We start from the raw sequence: 26,918 nt of genomic DNA on the forward strand, positions 1-26,918 counted from the left end.
ATATTGGCACCACTATCTGACTTCCTTTGAGGACAAGCTCTTTGTGTACACTCAAATCTTGCCTTACATTCCAGAATGGCTTTACAGGTTCTAAACATGCTCGTCGGCTTCCTGGCCAACCATTTAGTATGCATGACTTCAGTGTATCAAGTGTAGGATCATCAATTGTGGCTTTGATAAATTTCTCACGATGTGTATTGCTTGACAAAATACCAGTGGTTACGGCATGTATTTGCTCAAGATCTTTGCTGACTAAGCTTGCGCTGTCTGGATACTGGTCACTGAGGTGAGCCCTACTTAATATATCTGCAATAAACATTAGGCTCCCAAATTTACGAATCAAGTCATAGTCATAAAGCTGTGTCCTAAGTCTCATTCTTTGTAACCGCGGTGTGAGGTCATTCAGCCCTTTGTTTTTGATACCCAGCAATGGCAAATGGTCTGTTTCAATAACAATTTTCTGTCCATAAACGTACCGGTGAAATCTATTCAGACCATGCTGTATGTCTAAAAACTCCTTTTCAATTTGCGCGTAAGCCTTCTGAGCGCTAGATAGACTACAGCTAGCAAATTCTACAGGCTGCCCATTCTGTAATATGGTTGCTCCAATGCCATTCTGCGAGCTATCAACACTGAGGGTGATTGGCTGCTTAGGATCAAACATTTTGAGTAACTGACCACTGCTAATGATTAACTTTAGCTGTGTGAGTGATTTTTCATGCTCAGTTGTCCAAACCCACTGTACACCCTTTCTTGTTAGATTTCTAAGCCGAGCTGTAACCTCCGCCAAGTTAGAACAAAACTTGCTCAAGTAAGTCACCATTCCTAACAACCTACGCAGCTCTTCAGCACACTGTGGAATTGGCATGTCCATTATTGCTTGGATTTTGGCTGGGTCAGGTCTTATAAAACCCTGTCCTATTATATGCCCTAAATATTTAAGCTCAGGTTGCTCAAATTTACACTTGGCCAAATTGAGTTTAAGATTGGCTTCTCGGCACTTAGCTAGCACTTTCCTAAGTATGACGTCATGTTCAGCTTTTGTAGGCGCATGAATTAACAAGTCATCTACAAAGGTCTCTACCCCGTCAATGTCAGAAAATATTTCACTGATTGTTCTGTGAAAAACCTCAGGCGCAGAGCTTATTCCAAATGGCAATCTCAAAAACCGGTATCTCCCAAAAGGAGTAGCAAATGTTGTCAGAAAACTGCTCTCTTGATCTAGTTCAAGCTGCAAAAACCCCTGCGTCGCATCTAATGAGGAAAAAACCCTCGACTGACAATTTTGAAAATATCTCAGTCGCTGTCGGCAAAGCAAAATGCTCCCGCTTAATGCACTTATTTAGCTCAGTAGGGTCCAGGCAAACACGCAATGATCCATCAGGCTTCAGTACATTCACAATGGGGTGGACCCAATCTGTAGGAGTTTTAACTTTGACTATGGTACCTTTAGATTCCATCAAGTTAAGATTGCGTCTTAAAGCATCTCGCAATCTAAAGGGAACCCTTCTAGGGCTCTGTATTACTGGTTTGCTACCCTCCTTGAGCCTCATGGCATGCATACTAGGCAATTTGCCCAATCCCTCAAAAACATCAGTAAACTCAGATACAACAGAGTTATTAGTTACAGCACATGCAGTTTTTACCAAATTCATAGCAATGCAACTAGGAAGGCCTAAAAGAGTTGCCTCACCCTGCTCAACTACTATGAAATCATGTATAGAAAAAGTAAGTTTATGCTCAAGCATGAGTGATACTTTTCCTATTACTTTTATAGGATGCCCGCTAAATGAAGTCAGTAGCTGGCTGTGTTTCTCTATTCTAGTATTGGCAAGGCCCAAGCTATCACAAACCGACTTTGGTATAACATTGCAAAGGGCACCAGTGTCTACCTTGAGCCTTAAGCTTTTGCTGTCACAGTCAACTGTTACATACCACTCATTTTTGCACTGCTTAGACTGACCGTTAACTTCCTGTAGCGCGTCTGACCCTTCTGAAGCAAGCTCGTGTACTCTGGAAGCAGTTGATGCTGTGTTCTTTGTGGCGGAAGGCGGTGATCGGCAGACCTTTTGATAATGTCCCCTTTAATGGCAGTTTTTACAAAGCTTATCGTAGGCCGGACATTGTCTAACTATATGCGAACCTCCGCAATATCTGCAGTTAGTTACCGTTTTCTTTTGTTGCATGTCATGTGAAAGCTTGGAATTTTGCCGTGCCAAATTGTGTTTGTCTTGCGTGTTTAGGGTGTGTACAGAAGCAGCTGGTCCTGAATTTGACGTCTTAAAGTCATTCAAATATTGCTTCGTTGCTTCAAAACGTTGACAAACCTCGATGCATTTGGATATTGTAAGAGTTTCTGGCACATTGAAAAGCTCCCCACGTACCGATTCAGAGATGATACCAAATACGATTCTGTCCCTTAGTGCCTTGTCCCTTTCTGACTCATGAAAGTTGCAGGTTGACACGAGGCTTTTAAGCGCCGACAGAAATTTGTCAAACGATTCACCCAGCTGTTGCACTTGACTGTAAAACTTGTAGCGTTCGAACCCCTCCTTTACCTTTGGAGCAAAGTAATTCGTGAATGCATCCTTGACAGACTCAACTTTTTTTCTGTTTGTCTCCAACAAGTCGAATGTTCGGAACAGCTCTTGCCCTTTCGCTCCAAGTATTGTTAGCAAAGTGGCTACCTGTACGCTTTCGTCTTTGGCATTCTTCTCGGTTGCAGACATGTAAAAATCGTACTGCTCTAGACATGCTGCCCAACTCCTGTTAGCTTCACTTGGATTCTGGGCTGAAAAACCTGCTAAAAAGTTAGCTGGTGGTCTGAGCGAGCCACCTTCTGACATGGCTGATAATGCGCCCGTACGCGAAGGCTAATCCCAGCTGCTAAGTAGCCGTTCTACCATCCTGACACCATGTTATGCTGTTAGCTATATTGAATGTGTAAAGAGAGAAGACAGTGTTTGCGTAAAGTATGTGTGTATAGTTAGATAGCAAGACAATGACTTAACTTCAGTAATGTATGACACTCAAGGGTATGGAGATATAATTACTTTACCAGAGCTACATTAAGACAGGCTGTGGTATGGGAACACCCTAACACAAACCAACCAGATATAGTGGTGGTTGACAAGGAGAACAAGAGGGCTACTATAATAGATATAGCAGTACCCAATGACTACAATATAGTCAGCAAAGCAAAAGAAAAGATAGAGAAATATCTCTCTCTTGGAGAAGAGATTGAAAAATGCGGGGATGTAAGAACAACTGTAATCCTAATAGTCATTGGGGCACTGGGCGCAATAACACCGGCGCATAAGTTGTGGCTTGCTCAAATACCGACAGCAATCAACTCAGGTGAGTTGCAGAAAAGTGCGCTATTGGGAACAGCTAAGATCTTGAGACGAGTGCTCAAACTCCTAGGTCTCTGGTAGGAGACTCGAGTTAGAGCAGAAATTACCACCTATACGGGTTAACCGGGGTGAGGAAACAATTTATATATATATATATATATATATATATACATATATATATATGTATATATATGTATATACATATATATATATGTATATATACTAGAGCTGCACAATGATCGCGTTAATTAAACGATTAACGCGACCAATACAAATAAACGATTAACTGAGTTGGGCCAATTAATCTTCAATTAAAATGCAACCGAGATGATGATCTTGATGTGGTTCCTTTCCTTTGTACTATTTAGTACCATACGTTAATGTAGCAGGTTACTAGCATTTAATTTACTAACAAATAAATATTATGACAAGCAACCCTTTCTTACCAATAAATTAAACCACAATTATTTTGCACTCAACTATGAAAACACATTGAGTCGCTAACATTAAACTTGTTTATACAATACAATGCACAAGCGCCGTGCCGATCTAGCTGTAAGCAGCCATGTTGTTAGTTGTTTGAACATGTTTCTATGCAATAGCAACAAAAGTGATTTCAGTATTATTTAATACGTATCTTACAGTTTATTTTTGTTTATTTTTAAAAACTTTTTTAAAAGTAAATTATACATGTTTTTTCATTTTTCAAAAAAATTACAATCATATTTCAGCTTCAGATTATTAGTAATATAAGATTGACACTTTATTGGAACGCAAAAGCAGAAAAATGTCTTCCACCCTAGGCAGCGCACTTCTATAAGTTGTTGGAAGCGTAAACAAGAAAGCGAAGTGCAGTGTATGCCAGAAAGAATTTGCTTACTACCACAGCACATCATCATTAGGATATATTTTAACTAATTCTCTTCCTACCGTGCAGAAATCATCACCAGGTGTCACAGACAACAACTAATACTACTGACTACCGGCACTACTGTCCCCTGTGAACGGCTATTCTCTAAAGCTGGTAATATTGTATGTAGGAAGAGGGCATCTCTTTATTCAGATGATGGGAATAAACTGCGCTGCCTCAACTCTTGGCTGACTTAATTATAGACTTTCATAGACAGTTTTCATACTCATAATAATTATTACATTGTAACTTATGTACATTGTACATAACATGTACTACTGCTAACAATTGTCTAAAATATAATTAATCTATATGTAGCTGTATTATTTGTTTTTGAATATGCAGGTTTTTGCTAGATTAATTCTAAGATTAATCGAAGATTAACTGGTTCAGACCAGTTATTAATCGCGATTAATTTTTATAATCGTTGTGCAGCTCTAATATATACATATATATATATAATGTACATATATATATACATAAATATACATATATCTATATATATATATATATATATATATATATATATTTATATATATATTTATATATATAGTAGGTAGGGGACTCAAAAGTGTACAGCAGACAGTGAAAGAGGAGGAGCAAAGCATCAAAGCATATGCAGCCTCCATGGCCATCTCAGATAAGTTGCTAGCTGAATTTCAATCGGCTGCTCTTACAACGGACCTACGCCCTGATGATGAAGAAATTGACTGGCACACGAAACCTCTTCATGGTGCTTACCACCAACAAATGTCTAAGGTTTGCGATCTTCACCAGACATATATGTGGCTGAACAAAGGAAACCTAATGGCCAATACAGAGTCGCTAATCATGGCAGCCCAGGAGCAAGTGCTTCCAGCAAGGCAACTCCAAACGAAAATCTATCACACTAGAGACGATCCTAGATGCAGACTGTGCAAAGATGCACCTGAGACCATCCAGCACATCATCAGTGGATGTAAGCAGCTAGCAGGAAACGCATACACTGAGCGGCATAATCATGTCGCAAGTGTTGTGTATAGAAGTCTATGTGATGAGTATGGCCTTAATAAACCACAACACTGGTGGGAAGCTCTTGGTAAGGTCAATGAAAATGACCGGGCTAAGATCCTCTGGGACTTCTACATCCGAACTGACAAGCATGTCCTGGCAAACCAACCAGATATAGTGGTGGTAGACAAGGAGAACAAGAGGGCTACTATAATAGATATAGCAGTACCCAATGACTACAATATAGCCAGCAAAGAAAAAGAAAAGGTAGAGAAATATCTCCCTCTTGGAGAAGAAATTGAAAAATGCTGGAATGTAAAAACAACTGTAATCCCAGTAGTCATTGGGGCACTGGGCGCAATAACACCAGCACATAAAATGTGGCTTGCCCAAATACCAACAGCAATCAACTCAGGTGAGTTGCAGAAAAGTGCGCTATTGGGAACAGCTAAGATCTTGAGGGAGTGCTTAAACTCCCAGGTCTCTGGTAGGAGACCCGAGTTAGAGCAGAAATTACCACCTATAAGGGTTAACCGGGGTGAGGAAACAATTTTTTTTTATATATATATATAATGCTGGGATGTAAGAACAACAGTTACTGTAATCCCAGTAGTCATTGGGGTACTGGGCGCAATAACACCGCGCATAAAATGTGGCTTGCCCAAATACCGACAGCATTCAACTCAGGTGAGTTGCAGAAAAGTGCGCTATTGGGAACAGCTAAGATCTTGAGGGAGTGCTTAAACTCCCAGGTCTCTGGTAGGAGACCCGAGTTAGAGCAGAAATTACCACCTATAAGGGTTAACCGGGGTGAAGAAACAATTTTCTATTTATATACAGTCAAACATGGATAACTCGAACTTCACGGGACCGAGCGAAAGTGTTCAAGTTATCAGAGCGTTCAAGTTATCAGAGCACTGTCACAAGTCCATATATTTATTTATTTATTAGTAGATACATGCACATATACAAACGATAATAGAAATCAAAAGCATAAATGGCTTGTTTCAAATTAAATGCTTCTAATGTAAAGTTTAAAACTTTTTTATCAAAAAGTATTGGAGATTTTTTTATCACTTGAGATTGTTTTGTTGTTTGAGGTGATGTTATTGCCAGGACGTTTTTTAGATTAAAATTGGCAAAACTTGATCGTTGTTGAAATGCTCAGAAGAAAAGACATCTTTTTCTTTTGAGCGTTTTAACCGAGATCAATTTTGCCGATTTTTCTTCAAGTTTATGCGAAGGTCACTTCACTTTTCCATGCTTCCGAAAGGTGATCGCTAAGCGGATGTTTTGTAAAAATCAAAATTCACCAAACCTTTAGAAAAGTCGTTGACAAAAATATTTTGCCGACGGTGATAATAACGACGCCTATGATTTACGAAAAGTTGAGGTTTACCTCTATGACTTGGAATAAAGTGATTTTCTAAAGCGGTAACAACAGTCTTGGTAGCCGTTGGGCAAAAAACTGTTCGAGTTAACAGAGTTGAGGTCGAGTTATCTATAGCAATTTATCATTACGTGGGAATGGACCAAAGAAACCATTCGAGTTAACCATGTGTTCGAGCTATCCGTGGGCGAGTTATCCATGTTTGACTGTATATAGGTCATGTAAATATATATAGGTCGCTGACTGAGGAAAAAAGTACTGCTTCAACTATTTCCTCATATATATTATTTTAAAAGCAAGTAAGGAATTTTATACACGTACAACTTTGTGAAACAAGCAGTGCCACTAGCAGACATAAACATTAATTAGGAAATAATTTAATCTACAGCAATATAGCAAGTATTCCCAAGGTATTTAATTTGATAGCATTTGTTGTAGGTAGTACGTCTGATAGATGCCAAGTGTGTGGGTTTGGCTAATGAGCACATGAAATGAGTTGGAAAAATGGTGGTGCTCTTTTAACATTCTGTCCTTCTTAAACTCATCAATTAGTGTTACGCATCACAGGTCCATCTCTCAGCCAATGAGATGTCACAGGTCCATCTCTCAGCCAATGAGATGTCACAGGTCCATCTCTCAGCCAATGAGATGTCACAGGTCCATCTCTCAGCCAATGAGATGTCACAGGTCCATCTCTCAGCCAATGAGATGTCTCTCTTTATAAGATTCTTAGTGTCACTACTCCACTCCGCTATAGGCTGTCAAATGATCATGTCAAGTCAAACTGGATACCCTGTGGACAGCCGCTACTCCTGGTTGGTGGCTTTTGGTATGTATGCGTTCTAGAGTCTAACTGGAAATAGAGAATAGGTGCTTGGATCAACTATTTTTGACTTTAGCATTGCTTGCAGAGAAATTGTCTGGTTACCAATGTAGTGCCTCTGTAAATCACCAGGTAGGCTATAATATTTATAGTATATAAATATTGTTAATAAGCATAGATCAATGTCAATATCTGACTCCCTCATGCCTGGTAGTGGGTTACAACAGCATAGACACTTACAAGGAGTATCTTAATGAAGTTATTAGAAGTTAACTCTGCTGGCTCTATCACAACTTTTTGCAACTTGACATCATGCTTGACATCAACTTGACTCACATTGTTATGCTCTTTTCTGAGTCAAATCGGTGGGGGGGGAGAGGCTTTTTCAAGTGCTGTTATTTTAACTTCCAGGTCAGCTCTTTCTCAAGTGCTGTTATTTTAACTTCTAGGTCAGCTCTTTCTCAAGTGCTTTTATTTTAATTTCTAGGTCAGCTATGGTCAAACTCTAAAGTCAGATGGTTCGTTTTTGACAATTCAAGACTTTTCACAATTTTTAATGAATTTCTGTAATCTGATTTTAACCCCTTGTCTTTTGATTAATTGCATTTAATTCTCTGTTTATAAATAAACTTCAAGGAATCCAAAATTTAAATATCAGCAGCTTTCCTTGCGAAGTTTTTTCATAAGTAAAATATGTAAATTATATACTAATTTTTCATTAAAATATATAAGCTAAACCTATAAATTATCAACCACTTCCAGTGAATAAAGCTGTCGATGCTTTGAGAACGCCGTCAAACTGTTAAAAATAAGTTAGTGCTCTTTGGACTGAAAATTTTTAGAATTTTGTTCTATTTGAGTCAACTTGTCAACTCTCGTCAACTCTGATCTTTTTTTAAAACAGAAAGATCTTCAGAATGAGTTTGCCCTGACTCTATGGATAGATGTAACACCTCGACTTCCATCAGTCTATCAATTTCCCTAAATACTTTTCTCGCCATGTTAGTAGTGTGTACAATCTTCTCTCTTTTCATTTGTCATTCCTAATTTCTTCTCATCCTTGCGTATATGCTATTTATAGTCACTAGTTTATCCTGGCAGTACCCGTGATAAACCATCAGTGTTGCCAATAAAGTGCAGAGTGTATTCGCAATAATGAGTGGTGCAGGTGATAGCCAGCCTGGTGGCCTAAAGGTGAATGAGTGGTGCAGGGGATAGCCGGCCTGGTGGCCTAAAGGTGAATGAGTGGTGCAGGTGGTAGCCGGCCTGGTGGCCTAAAGGTGAATGAGTGGTGCAGGTGACAGCCGGCCTGGTGGCCTAAAGGTGAATGAGTTGTGCAGGTGACAGCCAGCCTGGTAGTGTAAAGGAATGTCGTGGTCTGGAGTAATGTACAATGCAATCTCCTCTCCAACCTCAAACTGTGGCCCCAGACAAACTTACACGGCCCACGGCTCCTATTATATCAGAGATTATAGAAAGAACTGGAAGGCTGCAGTGGAAGTCTAAAGGTTCAAAGCATAGAGTAAAATATAACTTCTTCAACAACGATCAAGCTAACCTTGTTGCTTTAGGCCATGGTTATTATCTAATGGTTATACCTGTATGTGTACAATCATGGTGTACATGTATGTGTACAATAATGGTGTACATGTATGTGTACAATAATGGTGTACATGTATGTGTACAATCATGAAATACATAATGACTGCCAAATCTCATACATGTACATGATTCGTAAAACCTATAAAAGTTCTCGAACTAAAAGAAGGATGTATATAGTATATACTGAAGGAAGAGATCACTGTGAGCAATCAATCAAAGCCACCCATCATTGTGCATCTTTTGTGCATTCCTTTGTGATTCGTTTAAATCCTATCTAAAGTTGAACAAAAGTGTACAATTCATCTGATAAGGTTCTTGACTAGCTAATAGGGAATATTGTATAAATTCAACTGACTCTACTCGGGGAGGTGAGCTGTAGATTCGGTGCATTAAACTAACAGTTCGTGTGAGAGTTATTTGGATGTCAAGTTAGTTGGGACTTCATTGTTGATCATTATTCATTAGTTATTGAGACAGAATATGAACAGTTTTAAAGTGTTTGGTTTATTGAATATAAATACAGACATACACATATATAAATATATTGTCTTTTTGTTAATCACTGTGTTCAGTTATTGCAATTAAAGTCTATCAATGAAAATGTTACATGGCACTGGATTTGATCTTGAGAACTTCATATCTGAAGCCAGCAAACTTAACCATTAAGCTACATGGATTACAATGATTAATTTGGACAAATAGTCATTACATTGGTTCAAATACTTGAGCATAAAGCGCTTGCTTAGGTTAATAATTAGCACTTTTTACCGTTATGCGTAACGATGGTTAAGCTGGCCCAAAACACGAGTATTGTTTTAGTAAAGATTTTAGTAAAGACCTAGCTTTCTAGGTAAATTACACAAATTCACTAGGTAATTATTCTGTTACTCGTGCAACGCTGGGCATTCGACTATTATAGATATATAAATCTCTGTGTTTGTCTGTTTGTTGTTCATGTGTCCAGCTATAGCAACAAAGTTTTAAAAATGAAAAATCCACTTTGCACAGGTTTAAAACTTGGAACCTCCAGGTCTGCAAGCAGATGTTCTATTCACTGAACTAAGCGGCTACATTGCTATACAATAAAATAGTTGTAGTCATACTCATTACATCAGTTAAAATAAGCACTCGGAAAGTGCTTGGAAAAATACTATTGGTTACTGCTAGCCTATTAGCTACTAGATGCGTTAGAGATGATTACACCTGATGATTATTAAGCTAGCTTCAATCACGGTTCTTATTATAGTAAATATTTAAACTAGCTTAAGTTTCTAGCTTAAGTTACTCAAATTCAATAATTAAGAATTTTAGCTTTAAATTCAACTAGTCTATACATATATTAATTTCATATAGACCATCTAATTTTATATTTATATGATGATTTTTAACTAAAATGGTTTCCCAAAACCTTTTGTCAAAAATAATCTAATTTTAATATACTCAAATTGCGGAGTTGAGTATATTTCGTTAGTTGCAATTTCTTGATTTTGTAGCTATTGGAGTCTTATTGTGATGCAGTAGTCTAGTGTTATGAGCAGTGGTAGTATTGCTCACATTGTTCATACAGCTGTAGCTATTTTTAACCAAGTTTTGATTAAAAAATTTGTGGAGGAGAGTTTACCACGTTTTTGTTAGTAGATACAGTTGTACGCGGTCTATTCACGAAAAAGATAAAGCAGAGTGTATTCTTAACCTACTCAGCTTCTCTTGGAGTTTCACTGCTTATTTCAAGGCCAATATAATACAATTCAAAAGTGTTGCCTGTCTCTTTATGGATTTGCTTGAGTATCTAAACTCCGACTAGCTCACAGTATTCCGCCCCGCCAAAACTTCACATTGTCATATCAAGTAGTCCATTGAAAGTTATTTTGTCATGGTATATTTTTACTGAGCAGCAATGACTTTTTAGTGTGTGTAATAATACTTTACTTATGTTCTGATATTTGTATTATGGAGAAGCAAAATTCATTGCATCTTAAGCTGTTGTGTGATCATTCATCAGCTGTTGTGTGATCACTCATCAGCTGTTGTATGATCATTCATCAGCTGTTGTGTGATCATTCATCAGCTGTTGTGTGATCATTCATCAGCTGTTGTGTGATCATTCATCAGCTTTTGTGTGATCATCTATCAGCTGTTGCATGATCATTCATCAGCTGTTGTGTGATCACTCATCAGCTGTTGTGTGATCATCTATCAGCTGTTGAGTGATCATTCATCAGCTGTTGTGTGACTGTTCATCAGCTGTTGTGTGATCATTCACCAGCTGTTGTGTGATCATTCATCAGCTGTTGTGTGATCATCTATCAGCTGTTGAATGATCATTCATCAGCTGTTGTGTGACTGTCCATCAGCTGTTGTGTGATCATTCATCAGCTGTACATCAAAGAACAGTGTCAAAATTTACCACATTCATTGAGTTTAATGTAGAATGCTGTGAGCTAGTTGAAACAAGCATACTCAAGCAAATCTATAAAGAGACAGGCAACACCTTTGAATTATATTATATTGGCCTTGGAATAAGCAGCGAAACTCTAAAAGAAGCTGAGTAAATTAAGAATACACTCTGCTTCATCTTTCTTGTGAATAGACTGCGTACAACTGTATCTACTAACAAAAGGGTGGTAAACTTCATAGTTGTAAACCTCAACCTAACTACAGGTAAACATAGAATTTATTACAAGCTCTATGGAAATCCACAGTATGTACACGTGTCAAATCTAACCATGCACTTAGAGTAACAAACAACATACCATTAGGTATAAATAAGCGACTTAGCAGTTTATCCTCAGACAACTCCACATTTACCAGCAGGCACTATCAAAGAGAACACAACTACAGATATGTGTTTCAGCCTGATCAGATGATAAAAGCACAAAATCAGAGCAAAAAACCAGATGAAGAAAAATACTAATGATAACATGTAATGACCTATGAACTTGAAGCGTGCCGGTATTTTTGCAAGCGATGCATACGTATATGCACTATTTTTCCATAGTATGACGCAAATAGCGTAGTGTATTGAGTTCGCTCGCCAGTCTGCAGATCTGAACGTTATGAGTCCAAATTTAGTATGAAGTGGATTTTTTGTTCTTAAAATTTTATCGCTGTAACTGAACATACGACAGAAAAACACTGGCATTTAAATAGATGATACATGGATGATACATGTACATGGATAAAATGGATATATATACACACTAGCTGTGCTACTCGGCGTTGCTCGAGTAATAAAAAGGTTTTTGGACAGAAAATTGATTTGTATCTAATATGTAACAACATTTCCAATTCTAATTTTCAAACTACATATCATGAAAGAAGTGTTTTGTGTAGTTGAAATAAATTAAGAGAAAAATAAAAACAACTGTAAAAGTTTTACAACATTGTCAAACAACTGTGACTTTCAAGCTGTTAGTCAGGCACATAACCAATAGAAAATTCTAGTAAGCTCGTTAATAAGATAGGCTTTTAATGGCAGTAAACCATGACTTTGCGTCTGCATTGTTGTCCAACTACAACTATTCTAACTATGCTATAGCCGGACAATCAAACCTACAAATACACATACGGACAAACTTTGAGAAATATATATATAGATATACATTTTGCTTCTCTAACCACAGCCTGGTAAACTATACTATTGTTTACCCCTTCACTTGCCAAATATTGTAGCTGTTGGTTATGCTCATTACTCTCTTATTGTGTTCATCCGTAGCTTGAGGTTAGGCGACATGAATAACTAGTTTTAGTGCTGAGCGGTAGAAGGTTTTCCTCATTAGACGACTTCGCACAATTTATAGGAATTGTTTGCCTCACTAAGTGTTTGCTACACACTCTATGGATATATAGTTGCTGCCCTTGTGTACGCTGTCTCACCTGGAATAATGAGAACGCTTGGTATCGTCCTGGTAGAGATGGAAGAGAAACATGGCTGGTCGAACTCAAGTCTGAGCGTATGGATGACAGCTCTACCATTTTCACTGGTCCTTTTAGCAGGTATTGCAGAGTCTGTGAAGAGTTTGCAAGTGAAAAAGTAAGGAAGAAAAGTTTGATGGAGCAGGAGCGATTAGACCAGTAACAGTCCATGAGTATTTGGTTGAGTAGGTAGCTAGGTGAGTAGGTGATAGAGTCCGCAAAAAAATGAGAAGGTAAATTATTGAATGAGTGAATGAGTGACTAAGTGAATGACTGAGTGAATAAGTGAGTGAGTGAATGAGTGAATGAATGAGTGAATGAGTGAGTGAATGAGTGAATGAGTGAATGAGTGAATGAGTGAATGAATGAGTGAATGAATGAATGAGTGAGTGAGTGAATGAGTGAGTGAATGATTGAGTGAATGAATGAGTGGGTGAATGAATAAATGACGGAGTGAGTGAATGGGTGAGTGAGTGAATGATTGAGTGAATGAGTGAGTGAGTGAATGAATGATTGAGTGAATGAATGAATGAATGAGTGGGTGAATGAATGAATGAGTGAATGAATGAGTGAATGAGTGAATGAATGAATGAGTGAGTGAATGAATGAATGAATAAGTGAGTGAATGAATGAGTGAATGAGTGAGTGAATGGGTGAGTGAGTGAATGAGTGAGTGAATGACTGAGTGAATAAGTGAGTGGGTGAATGAATGAATGAGTGAATGATTGAGTGAGTGAATGAGTGAGTGAGTGAATGAGTGAGTGAGTGAATGAGTGAGAGAGTGAATAAGCTATTATTGTGTAGATTCCGGTAAGCTCTGTGAAGACATGAGATGTTATGCACGCACTAACAAATACACTACAAATTAACTAATTTGAAATAACAATAAAATGATAACTTAATCAAATTTCAGGACCAACCAGTGGATTTCTACTTACAAAGTTGGCCTTAAGAACAGTGACTTGTGTTGGACTCTGCCTCATCACTATTGGATATGTTATGGTCGCCTTCTGCTCATCTGTCTATCTCCTATTTCTAGCATTCTTCCTCATGGGTAAGAAACTTCTCAAGCCTATTCAGTTATTCATATGTTTTTATTATTTTGAAGTTTTAGTTGTTACTTGCTAGTTCAATCAACTAATACAGTTTTTAGAGTTGGTTAAATTCTGCTCGAAGTTTTCAATGCGGCTGATGAATAAGATAAGTTATCGTAAAGCCTCTAATTGAACGCCATGGCGCTCTATTGTTCAACCCTTCCTCTATAGTGGTGGTCAATTAGAGGCTGTCGGTGTATTTTTCAAATGGCTCATCAAACTTTCAAAAAATAAATGTAGCCCTATCACGGGCGAAATGAATGTCACCTATATTTTGCTCTCTTTTTTCGTTGGAGTAATATTAACCCTTTGGATGCAATAAATCTACTAATTGACCTCCAACTTATCAAAGATCACTTAATAAATATGCATATAGAAACAGATAAATATCTCTACCAGTTGATATCTATTGCTTGCAATTGACCTGCAATGATATTATAGCCTGCGTCCTTCTTTGTAATTTGTTGGCATTTTCAATTTTTATTTCTTTCTAAATTTGAAAACGTATTTTCATTTTATTTCTATATTTAACATTGTTGAATAAAAGCTCATTGCACTCACTGACACGTTTACTACAGTTTGCAGCCAAAACTAGCTTTTTATGTGCAATAGAAGTGGAGTCATGAGTATTGAACCATTGTAAGCCGTGTTACAATAGCCGCAAAGATGCTATTAAATAACACGCTATAACTCTGCATGTTTATAAGTTATACAATAATGGTCTGTCAAATGATACAAAAATATATTCATGAATAAATGACATGAACAAACCATACATAATTATGTTACATGCAAAAACAAAAATTAACATTTTAAAAACAAAGCTGTTGCCATTCGTTTGCTCGGATAGCTGTTTTCTGATTGTTGCTTTCGATGGAATGAACATATTCTAGCTGTCCAATACCTTCCACAATTTTTTCTAGCCTCAATTCTTCTTCTGCACTGCTGAACTAGTCAATACTAGCATCCAAACAATTTTTTGGCAGAGCAAAACTTACACGCGCTGCATGTAGCAGCGTAAGTTTTGCTCCTTATGCTCATTTAGTTTGCTCGCTAATGTAGCCTTTGATTCCAAATTTAGCCCTATTAGCCTGAGACAGTAATTATCACTACCACCTTAAACAAGGAACCACTATTAGCCTGAGACAGTAATTATCACTACCACGTTAAACAAGTAACCAGTATTAGCCTGAGACAGTAATTATTATTATAGCGTTGCTTTGAAAGTTCATCTAACATTAGGAATTTAAGCCGTTTTCTTTAATAATGAATATGTAGGCAACTTCAAAGTAAAAAAACCATGCTAAACAGAAAACTACTACTACTAGCCTGAGACCATTTGATTGATTATTTCTATAGTGTTACTTTCAAAGTTTTAACAGAAAAAAAATGAAAAGCTTTGGAATTGGACAACGAGAGAATTAATTGTTATTGATATAAACGGTTTATTAGTAATACGATTTGGGGACACTTTTCTTTTGATCAGTTGATATTATAAGCTCGCAAAGATCAAATAATGTCAAAGTGGCGGTCAACTGGAGGTGGCGTTCAATTGGAAAGTGGTGGTTTATTTTTCAACCCTTCTCTCAAGGTGACGGTCAATTAGAGGCGGCGTTTAAATAGAGGTGGTGTTCAATTAGAGGTTTTACAGTAACCTCAGTTGTACATAATGTGATATCTGTGTCATCTTCTCCTGCCTTAACCTCAGTTATATATGATGTGATATCTGTGTCATCTTCTCCTGCCTTAACCTCAGTTATATATGATGTGATATCTTTATTATCTTCTCCTGCCTTAACCTCAGTTATATATGATGTGATATCTTTGTTATCCTCTCTTGCCGAAGCTTTAAATCCTCATCTCATATCAAGCAGAACTAAAGATGAAATGTAGTGGCAATAGTATGTTTGTCTGCGAGCCAATATAATAGTGCACTAATGTAACGATGTACAGATACAATCATTTGTGAATGAAATTACATGATACTTTTTTATTTGCGTTACAAGGCAACGCTGCTCTGATCAATAAGACAGCTATATGATGATTTTAAAAAGACTTGAGGTTGCTATTTTTGATGCCAAGACAAAATGATGAGAGGAAAAGCCAAGGCGACTAGCACCCTGACACCCTAGTACCCATATAATTATTCCACCTCTCTTTATAGGGGGCCGATTGGTTCAGTTGGTGGAGTATTGGTCAACCGTGCTGACAGTTGTGAGTTCAAATTCCATATGATGCATTGCTTTTTTTAACCTCCAGCTATGAGAGCGTTCGTCCTAATCAGATACGAACAAATGAGTAAACCAATGAACGGCTGCATGGTCGGATGGGTGGCTCTCATTACAGCAAATATAAGATGATGCAAAACAGGGGCTACAAGTAGTGACTGATAAAATAATTTGTTTTTGTTCTATCAGGTATCGGACTAAACTACTCCTTCATAGGAGCTGTTGTGTCTACTTCCGCGTACTTTGAAGCAAAAAGGCCGACAGCAGTAGGATTAATGTCAGCCGGCGGAGGAGTGGGGACCTTCTGCATACCTCTCTTAGCTAGACTGTTGTTCGATAGGCTATCTTATCAAGAAGCGGTAGTATTTATAGGTGCAATAGTCCTACAAGCCTGTGTGCCCGTTATGTTGATCAGACCAAAGGCCTACTGGTAAGATAAGTTGATATAAACTTAGTCTCACTATTCATCTTGTTCTTTGTTGAATACAAATATCAAAACTTGAGTAGCTGTCCTTGCTCAAACTATATGTTTGTAGGAAGAATAATGAAATTATGCTAACAAGATCACAGGAACAAAAGTTTTGCGAGAACGGGCAAGCCAACGAAGCCTATGTTAGTCAAAATAAACTTTCAACTAAAAATGCTAACATCCAGCTTGAGATGGATTCCGGAAATACAAATCATCAAGACTCTCCTCTGGCTTGCAGTTCCAGTAATGATGCCAACTTTCAGTCCACAAATTCTACAAGTTTTGCAAAAAAGTTCTCCGCCTTTAGGCGTTCTTTCTGCATCAGGGACTTTGTTTATATAGTATCATATCACATTATATTATATAATATTATATCACATTATACTATATAATATTATATTATAATATATTATATAATATTATATCACGTTATACTATATAATATTATATCATATTATATCATATTATATCATATTGTACTACACCACGCTTGTAATCACATTTTCACATATTTTGCACCTACAAAACAACAAAGTAAGACAGGGTGAAACTTTTGACACCAAATAACTGTAACGTGAATTTCGTTGCAAGTCAACCTTTAAGGACTCTGAGACTTCAGTGGTACATGCAATAATATTTAACTAACCTGTAGCAAGCTAAAATTGGAACTTTTTGTCAAAGAGGGGAAATTACTGAACAGTCTAACAAACCTTTCAAGCCACACATTTCATGCCTTTGTATTTACAGGTACAATGGCTGTATTTACTACGACTCCTTATAGTTCTGATTTGCTAAAAGTTTCTAAAAACAGTGTAAGTGAACGCTGTCAGATTGATGCTGTCAGATTGATGCTGTCAGATTCATGCTGTCAGATTGATGCTGTCAGATTCATCTGTTATAACGAGGGACTGTTTAGACAATAATCTTACAGAAATCTTACAAAAGTTGAATACTAGTTTTTGAATTTCTAACAATTATGTCATAGTTTCAAGACAATGCAATTTTGTTTCCAAATTCATATTGAAAGCTTTTAAAATCGTTATTAATTTAAAATCAGGTTTGATACAGCTTCTTTGAATCATAGAAATATTTCTTGAAGTATATTTTAAACCATATTCTTATTCCATTTTAAGCCACTATTGTTATTATGTTTCCCATGGTTTACCATTTTCTGCGATGTGGAATATTTTCGCATTTATCAACATCCATCGTGAGCTTTTTGATACCTGAAAAACTGTTGCCGTATTTGATTTGAATGTAAATCTAATGTTAAAATTTGGTAAACTTTCCACATAAACTTGAACTTTGTGTATAAATTTTAGACAAAAATAAAAGAACCTAAACTCAAGGAGACTTTTCTAGCCTTAGTTTCAAGCAAGCCATACATTCTCTATGTCTCGGCCTGTGTTCTCACAGCGATGGGCTACTCCAGCATATTCATCCTCCTTCCCTTGTTTGCTAAGGAGCTTGGAATACCTAAATATCATGTGAGTTATCTTCCCATGCCTAAAGACTGGTGTTGTTCTATACATACACAGTGTAACATGAAGGTAGACTTGCTTATCTATCCATTACTACAGAAGTTGTTCTCTCTCTTTTTGATTCACAAATTTCAGCTGAACCATTCTAAAATGTCACAAAAATACTATTAAAAATTGTTTTAAAGCGAAATTAACAAACAGAGTTGTTTCCTTCTTTAAATATAAAGCTTTTATTCATGAGCCTCAATAACATACAGTAACAATTCATTGACCTTAATTAGTTACTGCTATTAGTAAAGTTACTACTAGCAACCTGGCAGTAAAGGACACAGCAAGTGATCACCATGTGTGCCGATCAAGAGCAGAGAACATATATCTACAGAATTATTCTGAATCTATGGAAGTTGAGTGATTAACCCAGGCGGTAACCCACTGTTTGCTAATCATAATGTTGTGAGATCTAATCCTGTGGGTGCAGACCAACCTGTTTTTTAAGCCAACTGTTGCTTTAGATACAGCTCAGAGATGGCCATGGCTCTTATTACAGTAAAGATTGTAAGCTTATCCTTTTTATACAAAAACTACTTTTTGATCAAGCTTACAATTGTCATAGTTTGAGACTTTTTGATATTTCAGGTCTCCTATGCTTTGTCCTTGTACGGGGGCATTGAGATACCAGCTCGTATAATACACGGAGCACTGGCTAATCAGAAATTCATATCATCCTTAACTTACCTAGGAATGGTTCTATTGATTGGAAGTGTGGGCTCATTACCCCTTCTACTTGGAGAAACCACAGCTACACTTTATATCACATGTGCTGTTTATGGTTAGTAAATCAGTTTGTTTATTTATTTCTATTTAACTATCTAAATCTCAAATAATTTATTGTTTGTATGCACTTCGGTATGTTCAGCCTATAAGCATTAAATCTAGGAATGAAATATACGTTTCAGGCTGGATTTGAACTCACAGAGATTGCAACTGTCAAACCACACATTCAACCACTGAGCTATACAGTCCTTAGAATTCTATCGCTCTTATCATATACCGTATACTGTATGCACACGCTAAATGGGCAATTTTGATTATTAACTAGTATTACCTTTTGCATTTGTTGTTTTTGTTAATTGTTTAAAAGCGAATTCTTTGCTACCATTACATATTTTTTCAATTTGTATTTTTCAAGTGTGCTGTTTCAATTTCAATTGCGCCGTTACATTTATATTTCCGATTTTTGGTAAGGTCGGATTGCTAAATCTGTAAAGGCTAATACTTTCCACCCGGACAATTGTATTGTTTGGAATAGTATTAGTAGGAATAGCCTCTACATTCTCTCTCCGTTCGGTCAGGCAAAGTACCAAACAAAGACAATACGATATCGCACCTTTACATTTATACTAGTATCGGGAGGTACCCGTATCGGGAGGTACCCGTATCGGGAGGTACCCGTATCGGGAGGTACCCGTATCGGGAGGTACCCGTATCGGGAGGTACCCGTATCGGGAGGTACCCGTATCGGGAGGTACCCGTATCGGGAGGTACCCGTATCGTCGTATTCAAAGTTTAGATGGATAGCTTCTGCTTGAACAGTAACCTTTGTTTATACACACACACACTTCTATAGAGGAATTGTTATTTTTAATTCAACATATTCAAGATTTTCATTTTGTTATCTCAGTTCGTATTAATTGTATCATTACCGAATCATCTTTTATTGCAATCGTAACAAAGCAGACTTAATTAGCTATTACTTGCTAATTATTTTACATTTACATCTAAACATTTTTACAGTTGTTTTATTTTGTTTTTTAATTAATGTGCCCTCCACAAAACACTTTCTCCTGATTTGAATTTGGAAAATCAGAATGGTAACTGTTGTGATATGTTAAATGAAAATAAACTATTTGTGCAATGGTTTGTATTACCTGGGCAATGCCAGGCATTCAGTAGTTAGATACAATTGAATCCATAATGTATACTTGGGCATATAAACAAATCTATGTGCAAGTGTACACATGTTCGTGAGTGTTTATATTGTTAACCAAGAACATTGGTTTCTGACGATCACTAAAAGCGTAAATTTCCTATTTTTAGCCATTAATAAGTTTTTAGCGATGTCTGACTGACTCTTCTTCATGAAGTTGCGTTCTTTTATAGCACTCTGCCTCACCTGTTTTATGGCATTCGTGCCCCTGGTTGTCCTGGAAAGAATAGAGAAGAAATACTCATCCGTTGCAATTGGCATAGTCTACGGCTGTGAGGGAGTCTCGGCGGCCATTGGATACATTGTATCTCGTAAGTTTAGCAATCTGTAAACAGAGGTACATGTAGATACTTTTCCACAGACATGTACATAACTGTGGTAAACACTCTATAAACACCAAACTGTGTCTTTGTACTATTGTCATCAAACATAAATAATTTGTTAAGTTATACTTGCTTATCAAATATTTGCTCTTACCTTACATTATACGTGAAAATAATTATATACAGAGGTGATCATAAGTCAAGGTATATAGAGGTGACTATAGGTCAAGGTATATAGAGGTGATTATAAGTCAAGGTATATAGAGGTGATTATAAGTCAAGGTATATAGAGGTGATTATAAGTCAAGGTATATAGAGGTGATCATAAGTCAAGGTATATAGAGATGATCAAAAGTCAAAGTTTTTCTGAGGTTCAAAGTGCACATATGAAGAGTAACAACAGGCTTCAATATGTTAATCTGTTAAACTGGTGCTATCATTTTACACTAATAATTTAGAAGATAAAGAAACCCATTCTAAGTTACACAACTTTTTTTTATATCTGTTATTCTGTTTGTTGTAGCCATTCTTCACTCTTACTATAGTTCATGGAAAGCAGGAATAATTATGATAGCGATCGCCGTATGCTCAGGTAGCCTTATCATGCTGATCACAAGTTGTGTCTTTCCTGTTGCTTCTACTGAAGGCTGCAACTTGAATGTATTCACATTGCTAAAGAAAAAAGAATCTACGACGAGCTCAAATATAGAAGAAGATAAATCTCATAAACTTTAAAAACTGTTCTTGAATGAGTCAGTATTCAGTTATTTTTGTGTCACTAGTTTAGAGATTTTGAATATTTTTATGTTTTGCAACGTTGCATTTCATTCAAATAATCTCATAATACTATTATAGTAATATTAACAATAACGATGTCACTCAAATAATCTCATAATACTATTATAGTAATATTAATAATAACAATGTCACTCAAATAATCTCATAATACTATTATAGTAATATTAATAATAACAATGTCACTCAAATAATCTCATAATACTATTATAGTAATATTAATAATAACAATGTCACTCAAATAATCTCATAATACTATTATAGTAATATTAATAATAACAATGTCACCCCAGTAATCTCATAATACTATTATAGTAATATTAATAATAACAATGTCACTCAAATAATCTCATAATACTATTATAGTAGTATTAATAATAACAATGTTCTACAATAATAAGTTCTGCTCTAACCCGGGTCTCCTACCAGAGACCTGGGAGTTTGAGCACTCGCCCCAAGATCTTAGTTGTTCCTAATAGCGCACTTTTCTGCAACTCACCTGAGTTGATTGCTGTCGATATCTGGGCAAGCCACATTTTATGCGCCGGTGTTATTGACCCAATGACTGCTGAGATTACTGTTGTTCTTACATCCCAGCATTTTTCAATCTCTTCTCCAAAAAGAGAGATATTTCTCTACCTTTTTTTCTTTGCTGGCTATATTGTAGTCATTGGGTACTTCTATATCCATTATAGTAGCCCTCTTGTTCTCCTTGTCTACCACCACTATATCTGGTTGGTTTGCTAGGACATGCCTGTCAGTCTGGATGTAGAAGTCCCAGAGGATCTTAGCACTGTCCTTCTCATTGACCTTACCAAGAGCTTCCCACAGGTGTTGTGGTTTATTAAGGTCATACTCATCACATAGACTTATATACACAACACCTGCGACATGATTATGCCGCTCAGTGTATGCGTTTCCTGCTAGCTGCTTGCATCCACTGATGATGTGTTGGATGGTCTCAGGTGCATCTTTGCACAGTCTGCATCTAGGATCGTCTCTAGTGTGATAGATTTTTGTTTGGAGTTGCCTTGTAGGGAGCACTTGCTCCTGGGCTGCCATGAGTAGCGACTCTGTATTGGCCGCTAGGGTCCCTTTGTTCAGCCACACATATGTCTAGTAGAAATTGCCAACCTTAAATATCTGTCAGTGGTAAGCACCACGAAGAGGTTTCATGCGGTCAAGTTCGTCATCATCACTCCGAACCTCCATTTTCAGGGCAGCCGATTGAATTTTAGCTAGCAACTTATCTGTGGCGGCCATTGAGGCATTAATGCTTTGTTCTTCCTCTCTCACTGTCTGCTGTGCACTTTTGAGTCCCCTATCTCCATCTTTCTTATCGAGATACAATCTAGTAGTATCAGATTTTGTGTCGAGTGTTTCATGCATCTTAAGCAGTTTGCGAGTTGCTATATCTGTTTCCTTGATGGCTTCCTCAGTCCACTTTATTATGCCCAGTGGAATAATATATACAGTCATACATGGATAACTCAAACTTCACGGGACCGAGCAAAAGTTTTTCAGTTATCAGAGTGTTCAAGTTATCAGAGCACTGTCACAAGTGCATGTATTTATCAGTAGATACATGTACATATACAAACTATATATCAATCAAAAGCATAGATTGCTTGTTGCAAGTTAAAGGGTCTCTCGTGTGAAGTTTTAAATATTTTTAATCAGAAAGTATAGATATTTTTCTATTACTTGAGATTTGTTTGTTGTTTTAGATGATGCAACTGCCAGAATGTTTCGAATTAAAATCGGCTAAACTTGATCGTGGTTAAAACGCTTAGAAAAGAAACTTCTCTTTTTCTGAGCGTTTTAACCAAGATCAATTTTGCCGATTTTACTTGAAGATTATCCGCTTTCCCTTGCTTTCAAGAGGCCATCGCTAAGCGGATGTTTGGTATAATTATACCTTTTGCAAACCTTTAGACAAGTCGAAAATATTTTGCCGATGATGTAATAATGACGCCTAAGAACTATAAAAAGTTGATGTTTATATCAATGGCTCAGAATAAAGTGATATTCTAAAGTGATCACAGCCGTCTTGGCAGCCGTCTTGGCAGCCGTCTTGGCAGCCGTTAGGCAAAAAACTGTCCGAGTTAATGATGCTAAGTTCGAGTTATCTAAAGCAGTATATCATTGTGTGGGAACGGACCAAACAAATCCGTTCGAGTTAATCATGTGTTCGAGCTATCTGTGGGCAAGTTATCCGAGTTTGACTGTATATATATACTCAGTGGAACGCTCAGTGGAATATATATATATACATGTATATATTCTATATATATATATATATATATATATATAGTTTATATATACATATAAACACAAGAAACGAGCTTGTGTCAATGTGCAGGCATTCAAATAAGCACTTACCTTGCAATGCTGTGACATGAACCAATTAAATTGTTGTATTATATGTAGCTGGCCTTTATCGTTAAGCTACTCGATGTGTTTTTGCATACAGTCATATGAGCTTCAGATCATTTTAATTTTACCTGATGAATGATAACAACCATGAAACTTTAAGTAGTAAAATGTTTTAAAAGTTTTCAGTTCTTAATATATTTTATATACATATATATATATTCCACTGAGTATATATATGTAATATTATATATAATATAATATAGTATGTATACTATATATTATATATAATATATACTATAATATATATTATATATTACAGTATATATTATATATACTATATTATATATAATATATATTGTATATTATATATATTTATATGTATTATTATATTTATATATATATTTATACATACATGTGTATCAAAATAATAAAAGTCCTGTGTATAAAGTAAATACAAATTAGCAATGCTTTTGTGTAGCAAATTGAAAGATTGCCTTGCGGGCTCTATAAACATTCTACCAAATGTGTCTATTGTTAAAAGAAACTTAAGCTACCCTATGTGACTCACAGGCTTAGTATTGTCAGGCAGCTTGGTATTGTCAGGCAGCTTGGTATTGTCAGGCAGCTTGGTATTGTCAGGCAGCTTGTATTTTCTAGCATCAATAACAGAAACAAGTGAATGTTTACATGTTTAAATATATAGGTGATATTCTAACGTGTCTATTTAGATGTATCCACCAAGCAAATACTTGTATGGCAGGCCAATTATACTGGGTTAAGTCTTTCACTGAACTATAAAGATACCCGCATGCAATTATTGATGTGTGAGCTAAAGCCAAAGGAACTGCGCATCAAACACTCCGTACCCACAGCCTCATGTATCCGCCATCTTGCCTTTTATTGATCTCCTCTTAAAGCTATATTATTATTTACCCACAATGCATGCGCACTATATTATATTAAACCAGCAGTCATATTGATTATCATTAATGCTGCCACTGCCTGTGTGTTTGTGTCATCTGAAGCATTCTGACAGCCAGTGACTAGGGCTCAGACTTCTCCGTGACCTACTGAATGCACGAGTAGTGGAAATCTTTTTGAAGTGGCAGAGTTATGCCTTATTTCTGATCGAAGAGCAGAAGATTGGTAAGTTTTATTCCAGTTTTTACCTTACTTAGACTTTGCTTACTTGATTATATTGGTGGACTAGCTGTACCACCCGGCGTTGCCCGTGTAAAAGAAGAATCTTGGACAGAGAATTGATTTGTATTTAACATGTAACAACATTTGCCATTCTAATTTTCAAACTACATATCATGAGAGAAGTGTGTCGTGTAGTTGAAATAAACTAAGAGAAAAATAAAAACAACTGCAAAGGTTTTAAAACTTTGTCAAACAACTGTACCTTTCAAGCTAGTAGCCTGGCATATTGCCAATGGAAAACTCCACTAAGCTACTTAATAAGGTTAGGCTTCCAATGAAAGTAAGCCATGACTTACCATTCTGCATTGTTGTCCAGCTCTATTGTTCTAATAATAGCTATAGCCAAAAAACCAGCAGATATACAGATATACGACGGCAGACGGACTTTGAGAAATATATATATAGATATAGTGCCAAAGTGAAACTATTGAATATAGTACCAAAGTGAAACTAGTGGATATAGTGCCAAAGTGAAACTAGTGAATATAGTGCCAAAGTGAAACTAGTGGATATAGTGCCAAAGTAAAACTGGTGGATATAGTGCCAAAGTGAAACTGGTGGATATAGCGCCAAAGTGAAACTAGTGGATATAGTGCCAAAGTAAAACTGGTGAATATAGTGCCAAAGTGAAACTAGTGGATATAGTGCCAAAGTAAAACTGGTGGATATAGTGCCAAAGTGAAACTAGTGGATATAGTGCCAAAGTAAAACTGGTGGATATAGTGCCAAAGTGAAACTAGTGGATATAGTGCCAAAGTGAAGCTGGTGGATATAGTGTCAAAGTAAAACTGGTGGATATAGTGCCAAAGTGAAACTAGTGGATATAGTGCCAAAGTAAAACTGGTGGATATAGTGCCAAAGTGAAACTAGTGGATATAGTGCCAAAGTAAAACTGGTGGATATAGTGCCAATGTGACACTAGTGGATATAGTGCCAAAGTGAAACTGGTGGATATAGTGCCAAAGTGAAACTGGTGGATATAGTGCCAAAGTGAAACTAGTGGATATAGTGCCAAAGTGAACTTAGTGGATACAGTGCCAAAGTGAAAATAGTTAGTTCAGTACGTCCAACCAGGTTAAGAACCACTGTACTAGGATTCTATTAAAATGGTTGATTACTTGCCAACCCAATCAAAGCTTGTGATGCCAATGCAACTGAAATTATGGAGAGCTTTCGCATCTGGCAGCAAATTAATATTGGCTTGGCAATTTCCTGTCTTGTGGTTTCGCGAACCCATTATACTTATAATGTTTCGCGTGAACTTTTATAATTATAATTCAATTGTTTATTTGCGGGAAGAAATGAAGTAAATATTGCATAGTTCTTGCTGTCTTATGAATGACCTGCATGTAATGAACTAATGGGAATAATGGACTCGCTAATAATAAGTTGTGCAATCCCACTTGCGCTCCGGTTGTCTCTGATCAGACCAAATGGGGCATGGCTAAGGCTTTAGCCTCTAACACCTGAGGCATCAGTTGGGTTGGTATTTTGCCACCCCTTAACAGAACCATACCGAGAGACCTGGTTTTGCAAGTGTTTAGTGTAAAATAGCATTAATAGCCTAAGAACGTTATACTAGGGAGGATCCCTACCTATGCACCAAATCTTAAAATTTAAGAGATGTTAAAATTACTCGTACAGTGTACCTCTGGGTTACGATGTCCTTGTATGGCAGGGGTCCACTGCACTCGAATGTCCCAGTATGGCAGGGGTCCACTGCACTCGAATGTCCCTGTATGGCAGGGGTTCACTGCGCTAGAATGTCCCTGTATGGCAGGGGTTCACTGCGCTAGAATGTCCCTGTATGGCAGGGGTCCACTGCACTCGAATGTCCCTGTATGGCAGGGGTCCACTGCACTCGAATGTCCCTGTATGGCAGGGGTCCACTGCACTCGAATGTCCCTGTATGGCAGGGGTCCACTGCACTCGAATGTCCTTGTATGACAGGGGTCCACTGCACTCGAATGTCCCTATAT

At 37.0% G+C, this 26,918-nt stretch overlaps 3 protein-coding genes across 5 annotated transcripts in view; 2 read left to right on the top strand and 1 right to left on the bottom strand.

Moving 5' to 3' along the window:
- Positions 1 to 2,084: 2,084 nt before the first annotated feature.
- Positions 2,085 to 2,846, bottom strand: LOC137407878 (uncharacterized). The gene has a single exon (XM_068094258.1). It carries the CDS (start codon positions 2,844 to 2,846, stop codon positions 2,085 to 2,087), a length of 762 nt encoding a protein of 253 aa, XP_067950359.1.
- Positions 2,847 to 7,411: 4,565 nt separating this feature from the next.
- On the top strand, positions 7,412 to 21,542 carry LOC137408419 (monocarboxylate transporter 12-B-like). Of its 3 annotated transcripts, none has more exons than XR_010980084.1 (10): positions 7,412 to 7,472; positions 12,918 to 13,064; positions 13,897 to 14,037; positions 16,495 to 16,735; positions 16,842 to 17,017; positions 17,522 to 17,586; positions 18,097 to 18,261; positions 18,892 to 19,084; positions 19,212 to 19,668; positions 19,797 to 20,074. XR_010980084.1 is itself a non-coding variant. In XM_068094945.1 (10 exons), the coding sequence occupies exons 1-10, from the start codon at positions 7,415 to 7,417 to the stop codon at positions 21,298 to 21,300; spliced, it is 1,536 nt and encodes a 511-aa protein (XP_067951046.1). In that variant the 5' UTR covers positions 7,412 to 7,414; the 3' UTR covers positions 21,301 to 21,542. The 3 variants fall into 3 exon arrangements, 2 of the variants coding, with proteins under 2 accessions (XP_067951046.1, XP_067951047.1); XM_068094945.1 differs by lacking the exons at positions 19,212 to 19,668; positions 19,797 to 20,074 and adding exons at positions 20,416 to 20,553; positions 21,089 to 21,542; XM_068094946.1 differs by lacking the exons at positions 7,412 to 7,472; positions 12,918 to 13,064; positions 19,212 to 19,668; positions 19,797 to 20,074 and adding exons at positions 13,075 to 13,180; positions 20,416 to 20,553; positions 21,089 to 21,542.
- A 3,198-nt stretch (positions 21,543 to 24,740) lies between these two features.
- LOC137408774 (synaptotagmin-1-like) overlaps positions 24,741 to 26,918 on the top strand; it is a 29,616-nt gene continuing 27,438 nt past the window's right edge. The window contains exon 1 of the mRNA XM_068095356.1: positions 24,741 to 24,882. The gene's annotated coding sequence lies outside the window, so the exon portion shown is untranslated. The remainder of the gene's footprint in view (positions 24,883 to 26,918) is intronic.

The sequence above is a fragment of the Watersipora subatra genome, chromosome 11, assembly GCF_963576615.1.
Source record: "Watersipora subatra chromosome 11, tzWatSuba1.1, whole genome shotgun sequence".
NCBI classification, from domain to species: domain Eukaryota; kingdom Metazoa; phylum Bryozoa; class Gymnolaemata; order Cheilostomatida; family Watersiporidae; genus Watersipora; species Watersipora subatra.